Here is a 7142-nt window from a genome sequence, read left to right on the forward strand (position 1 = left end):
ACGAAGGAAATAAGATAAAACTTAACCACATTTTAAACACAATTTCATAAAAAAAATTGCCAAGGGCCTACGAACGAGAAAACTCGGCCCTGTCGGTTCCATTATGTCTTGAACTAGACCAAAACCCCTACGCCCTTCCTAGTCAGGGCGTACTTTACTCACTTCAGTAATCACTGGAAATCACCGAAAAATTGTGACAAATCACTGGGAATACCAGAATATCATTTTTGAAAATCGGTGGTCAAATGTGCAAATTGAAAGTGGCTAGCTGGGTACAATTCAACGGCGCCACAGCCAAATTTTAAGTGCCGGTGGTTTTAATGAAAAACCCAAAACAAAATTGTGCATATAAACCACGTTGCCCCTGTGTACAACGCTACGCCAGTAGTACTCTAAGATCGTGCGTATAAAGGGGGCACAAAATTTTGAAGTTTAAGATAATTTCTAAGGACTGGCTTCGTTTACTAAAGCCTATCATTTCCGAAACGGGTTTATTCAAGTAGAATGATATTTTTAATTTGCACCAATTAATACCATAATATTTATAAAATAAGTACTGTACAAAATACCAATAACAAGAATACTTTCAGGAACATATGGAATATGCTGGTATACCATTAGCTTCTGGTACCACGCTCGCGTACTTCGTAGCGTAAGTGTCTGATTTTGAATCCCAAAATGTAAACATAGATGGCGATCGGATGCGCGAGAGTCGAAAGCAGACGAACTTACGTTACAAAGTCTATCTCAATTTAGGTAAAAATCATTCGCCAGTCCGGAAAAATTATCGAACCGTGCTAACGCAAACTATTCGCTCGCGGAAACCGGTTCTCGGACCTTTCGGAACTGTTCAAGCAGACCAGGTACCATCAAAAACCCAAGTCTGAGCGATCTTAAATTAGACTGCAATAGTTTTTCGACTAGATAACACGTGCTTTTAAGATGGAATCTCCGACTATTCGTACAACAAGTTCTGAACTGCCGTACTTAGCTTACTTCGAATCAGTTCCAGACTTACGAATAGTTTTCAACTATTGCATTCTGGCCTATAATTACAAAAAAGTAATCTAAAATAAGTACTGCGCAAGTTATAGAAAATAAATCAAAATACGAATAGCACATTTGTCAAGGCATTTCCTTTAAGGCTTAAGAAATGCCTTTACAACGCTTGATAACCTCGAAGTATTCTGTTCACATTCTTAACCACTCTACCGGTATAGTTTGAAATAAATTATCGTTCCTTACTATACGGGTATTTATCTTACATAACGTTGCGTAAGGGGAAACGCATAATAACGCGTATCGGTATGAGGAGAAGGGGTCTGCGAAAAGTGAGCCGCCTGGGCTAATTTCGCCACGACGGCGAAAGGGTTGAAAGGGGTAAACAAAGGCGCGAGTTCGTTGTGCCAGATCGCCAAAATCCGGCTGTTAGCCCACTATCAATTGGAAACTGGGTTACGCGTGACGTAGATGAGAGTGAGAAACTGCGCGTTCCGAGAAAAAAATTACAATTTAAATATTATTTTGCGATCGCGTAAAAAATACCTCCACAAGGTCGCGAATTAAAAGTATACTGATAAAAAAAAGCTTTTATTTTATTTCCAATGATTCCCTCGAATGTAGGACGAATCGTAACCAGATAGAACGATCAAATAAAATTTAGAAAGAAAAGTTTCGATTCAATTTATTATGTAAAAAATATTGACTTTCCGACCAAGCTCAAAAAGGATGTTTTTAGATATTTTAATATTTTCTTACATTTCACTATTGTTTCCTAAAGGATAATCTAACGAAGTCACTCGTGCGAGATGCGTATCTTCACAAAACGACTATAATGATTAGCCGCACGAAATAGTATTAATAATTAATTTTACATTTTCCAAAAATAAACTTACACTATCTAAAATTATGATTTAATGACGGTTTTTCGTTAGTGCTTTTGTTATTTATGATACAATTAATTTTCCTTCAAAATCTCTTTCGTTACCACCGAAATTTAATATTTAAAAAGTCATTAAAAGTTACTTTTTTGTAACTATATATAACGTTTATAGACTTGGTTTAATATAAAACTTATCAAACTCAAAATGAAATAAATCACAAAATGTAGCGCAAAATGCGTAAAATGTTTGATATGAAATGTCGTTATAGTTAGATTGAAAAATAGATTTTAAGTTTGTTAAAAATATATTTAACTAAATATGGAATTATTTATTTTTAGCCATACGTTAAATGAATTACAAAATTAAATGACTTACAAAATAAGGATAGTAATTCATCATGGAAAACGCCAATTTATTCAACGGAACTAAATTCGGAACAACCACCGAAAGAAGTATTTTATACTCGAAATGCAGAGATATTTAATATTTTTGGGATGTCGCTCTCGTCGAGATTCTAAATTTGGCACTCATCCCATTAATTTCTATGGAAACGTCTTTGATTCTTACGAAAGGTGTTACATCTCATCATTAGCATTGGTCTATTTTAGGATAGATCATTGAAGAACGAGCGTAGACCGCGTTAAATTTCACGGATAAATATCATAAAGAGGGGAATTGCACAAACGTCCTGAAATAAAAATCACAGGCGCTATGAAAACCTTTAAACCAAGGTAACCCGCTAGTTCGCTGAAACGTTTATCCACTAATAAATACTGCCCCTGAATTCGACTGGAAAATTCTTTGAAATCGTAAAACAGCGTTACCCAACTTTTCGGAATAAATTTAAACGATGTAAATAAAGCAGTGTAATTTCGCCTTCGTTGAATTCAAGGTTTGAAAAGGATACGCTATTAAAACTAATTTTAAACTGATTCTTGTTTGTTGATAAAGTTTCCGTTAAGTTTATGTCTAAAATAATTTCATTCTTTATGAGCAAACTCAGCCGCGAAGAAATTCAGATACAATTTTTGAAGATAGCGTGTATACTTTGATAAAAATTTTGAAAGAGACAAATATACTACCCATCGCTGAAGGAGCCTTCTAACAGTAACGGGGCTCTGGGGCTCTAACCCCCACAGAAATAAAATTGAGGAAAAATAGCCATCAGGGAAAAATTTCTAATCTCACTGCCTTTATTTGGGTCCGAATTCAGTCTTTTTACCGAAGTTATTTTGAGATTGCAGATGCGAGTAGCATTAAGATGATATAACCGTAAAATTGATTGCGATAGATTCGTCGAAACAGAAAATCGCCCCGTCGTGTACCCTAATTTAGCTAAAATACCTTCGTAAAGTATGTGGCCAAGAAAGGCTTAATTATCTAGCCATGTAAACAGATAATTTCGGAATATATCGACTTAACTTTCGTTATCAATCATCAATTTATTCATTGACGGATGAGATATAAGAAAGAACACTTTTAAAAAAATATACAAGTAATACAAAATTAGAGTTGTACATTTTCTTGCTTTAAGTTTTAAGTATATGAATTTCTGGATAAAAAAATAATGGCCCGTACCCCCACAGAAATGTTTTCCGATCACCGCCGCTGCCTTCTAATTTGGTGTCGATTAATGTAAAAAGAAAACAAAGCCATACCAAAGAACCGTGTCTTGAATAAAAGCCGGATCTCATCTTATACTGGACCATATTTGTGACAGGACTTCGGGAGACTGACACCATCCGATGGGTTCATTGGGAAGAAACGCGTGCGCAAATTAGACAAAGTGAAAATAAACCAGTAATTAGTCAATTCACACCAGCCCTCCTCCTCTCGCCGGCTTAGAGTGCCTTACACACACATTTTTGTTCCCTCGAGTTCCCGGATAATTTTCGGTGGAAATATTCGGGGCAAAAAATTAAAATTAATCATTTCGCCACTTTACATTTTTAACCCCAATATGACCAGCGTAACTAATGTTAACAATACAAAGCAAGCCGTGTTGGGAATAATTAAAAAAATCGTTAAAAACGAAAGGGTTTCGTATATTTGCCTCCACGCGAGAGGAAGAATAATTTTTAATAATATAAGCCTTGGCATAATTAAATTTTACGATGAAAAGGTATAATATATTAACTTTAATTCAAAAATATTTGGGCCAATATTATATTATTTGTTTTAATTTAATTTAAACCGCAAGCCCTTGAGTTAATGGTAAAGCGAGTTAATTCGTTTTATTGTTAAATTATGAAAGGTTTTTAAAATATGACGTGTTTTTAATCTTCGTGGGAATTTACCACTTTTTACATAATTATTACGCAACGGAAGAGATTACTAAACATAACTGAGAAAATAATTTGCCTAAAATAAACGGATTTCGATTAATTTTTATCCATGAATAAAATAAGCTCGGCGATATTTAAATAATATTTATTTAAATAACCAATAGTTGAATAAAAATTGTAAAATTTTTAAATAATCGAAAGTGAAGCCTATTATTTAAATAAAACAAACAATTATTTAAATAAATGCCACTTTATTCAAATAAATGCCACTTTTATTCAAATAAATGCATGGTTGCGTGAAAAACATTAAATAAGTTAAAATTATATTCCTTTTACCAACGTTATTTAAATAAATCGGAAAATTTGTGGATAATGAATAAACAATTCCGAGCACTAAGTATAAGAATTAAACATGTAAATCTTAAAAAAAAATAAATAAAATATATGGAAATTTTAAAGAGTTCAAACATTTTATGGAGCAGTACTTTCGATTTAAAGATTTCTTATAAAGAGGAAAGACAATTTATGGAAATAAATAAATAAATAAATGGCGTTTGAAAGCCAGAGGAACAAAATGCAGTTTTTAAGAATTATATAAGAGAAAAAAAACTCAATGTGTGAAATTGCTGGTTATTGGACTATTTAAAAATAAAGATTATACTCAATTTACTGTTTATCTTTCTAGTCAAACCTATTTAAGGCAATAAAAGAATCCAAAACATATGTAAAAAATAAGTTCGAGCTCTTTGAAAGAATAAAAACCAAGTTAGTATTTTTCAAATGTTCGACGCTTTTTCTGACAAAATTCAAATTATATATATATAAATAAATCCAGTTAGCGTGAAGACCGGATAAAAAAGCTGAAAATGATACAACCTGGAAATTTTGGAGACAGTTCAAAAATTACGAAAGAATTTTTTTTAAAGAAAATGGCGAGTGTGTTTTAAGAAAACGCCAGACAAACGAGGTCAAGAAAATGATTGTTTCAATTCCTTCGAATTGTACCATTAAATATTAGCAATGAACGGGTTCGGTTGGAGATCATTAAAACTTCAATTATATAGATTTCAAACAATATAAAAACCGGAAGCTAATACACGTATCGCCGAATTAAATGATAGTTATAAGCATTTCGGATGATGCCAAGGAATTTTGCACTGTACGATTTGGCCTAGATTCCGAGGAAATAGTTCAAAACATGAATCCAAGTGATAAAAATCACTAAGTCGATATTACAAATTGGAAGATGACAGAATATTTGAAATTCGAACTCACTCAATCATCATTTACTCTTTTTTGTGGTTTACGTTTACGTATTACGTAGAAATCCCAAGTTTTAGGATAATTATTTCATTATTTTTTACATTGATATATACCGCGTATTTCTTAATTTTACAATAGCTTTAGGGTAAACTAGAATGTTAAATAATTAACGATACCTTCGGAAAAGTTTTCAAAAAAAATCGCGTATTTTTAAACCATTCATCCCAAGTTATTGAATGAAATTTGCGCAATTTTATCAATTGATCCCAATTTATAAAAAATAATTTTTCGCAATTTTTTTCAATTGATTTCAATTATTAAAGGTAAATTATTCCACTTTATAAAGCAATTTTCCAGCTGCAGATCAAAATTGCGAGTTCTAAAACGGTTCTAAATTTAAATTATAAATTATAAATTTATTTATACAGGGTGTGTCAAAAGGTTATGCAAAACTTTTAAGGAGTTGTAGGGGGTGAGTTGAGAAGTATGCCTGTTTTTTCCCATTTTCCTACGATGAGTTAAAAGAGCGCCAGAGAGCTTTCAAGTGTGGCCTACAAGCCCCTGGAAGTAGGCTGCAACAAGCGCAAAACCAAGCAGCAGGGACTTTAAATATTGTTTAAGTTTACCTTTTTACGCTGGTTACCTCGATTTGTTTACAAAGTCCTTTTACACTTATCACACGAACCCAAACCTTAATGTTCGCATTTCCCTGCTGCTTGGTTTGTCGCTGGTTGCAGCCTACTTCCAGGGGCTAGTAGGCCACACTTTGAAGCTCTCTGGCGCTCTTTTTAACTCATCGTAGGAAAATGAAAAAAAAAAACAGGCATACTTCTCAACTCACCCCTTACAACCCCTTAAACTTTTTGCATAACCTTTTGAAACACCCTGCATAATGTTTCAACAATTAATAATAATAATAATTAAGAAAACATACATAAATAGATTATTAACCCTAAATTTTCGAAAATTTTAGTTTTGACTATAAAGGAGGCAAGAATATTATTTTAAAAATTACTAAAATATTAAAATTGAACTAAAATACTTAATGTTATTCCCTGATGGCCCAGTATCGCACTTCGACTCACCATTAAAGAAAAAATAATTTCAACAACTGAATAAATCGCCGCTAATAAATTCCACTCGAAATAAAACCGATAAATTCGGTACGCGCGAATTACTCTTATGACACGAAATCGGTCGTCGATTCTAATCCGTAATTCGAAGAAGAAGCTACTCTTACGCAAAGCGGCTGAACTGACGTAATATATACTCACATCCGTGAACCATAGTGCGACCTTAGCCAAAACCCATTCGGTGGGGGACGTGACGACCCGGGTTCGAACCCGGGGATCGGCGCCTTCGTAATGGCGCTGATATCCGTTCGATCCGTAATATCCGGTGCCATTAAAATAATCCATTTCGTATGGGAAACGCGACGTCGGTGACTTATCTAACGACAATTCATCGCCGAAACTAAATTGATTCCCTTCGAATCAGAGACAAGTAGAAAAATAAGCTCTCTTCGGATACGCGACGTGGAGAATATTCTCCGGGGTTGCGCTAATGGACCAATCAAAAACGCCCGAAAAACCCTTCTTATTACGGGGCTTGCGAAACGGAAGCGAGCCAGGGTCAGCCGGAGCGACCTTACAAGGGCGACGCCGAAACGAACTTACGTAAAAAAAATGTCAGATAAAGAAAGCGCCAGCGA

The 7142-nt window shown here is 34.0% G+C and overlaps 1 protein-coding gene across 3 annotated transcripts in view; it reads right to left on the bottom strand.

Annotated features, from left to right (window-relative positions):
- OtopLa (proton channel otopetrin-like a) overlaps positions 1 to 6880 on the bottom strand; it is a 45714-nt gene extending 38834 nt beyond the window's left edge. The window contains exon 1 of one of the 3 annotated variants that reach the window (XM_090171263.1): positions 6706 to 6880. In XM_090171263.1, the coding sequence (XP_090027389.1) occupies positions 6706 to 6849 (144 nt within the window). In that variant the 5' untranslated portion in view covers positions 6850 to 6880. Of the gene's footprint in view, positions 1 to 2258; positions 2287 to 6705 lie in introns of those variants that run through there. The other 2 variants (XM_090171262.1, XM_090171265.1) reach the window with 2 other exon arrangements.
- Positions 6881 to 7142: the final 262 nt, after the last annotated feature.

The sequence above is a fragment of the Leiobunum rupestre genome, chromosome 4 (genome assembly GCF_980474605.1).
Source record: "Leiobunum rupestre chromosome 4, qqLeiRupe1.1.hap1, whole genome shotgun sequence".
In the NCBI taxonomy this organism is placed as follows: domain Eukaryota; kingdom Metazoa; phylum Arthropoda; class Arachnida; order Opiliones; family Sclerosomatidae; genus Leiobunum; species Leiobunum rupestre.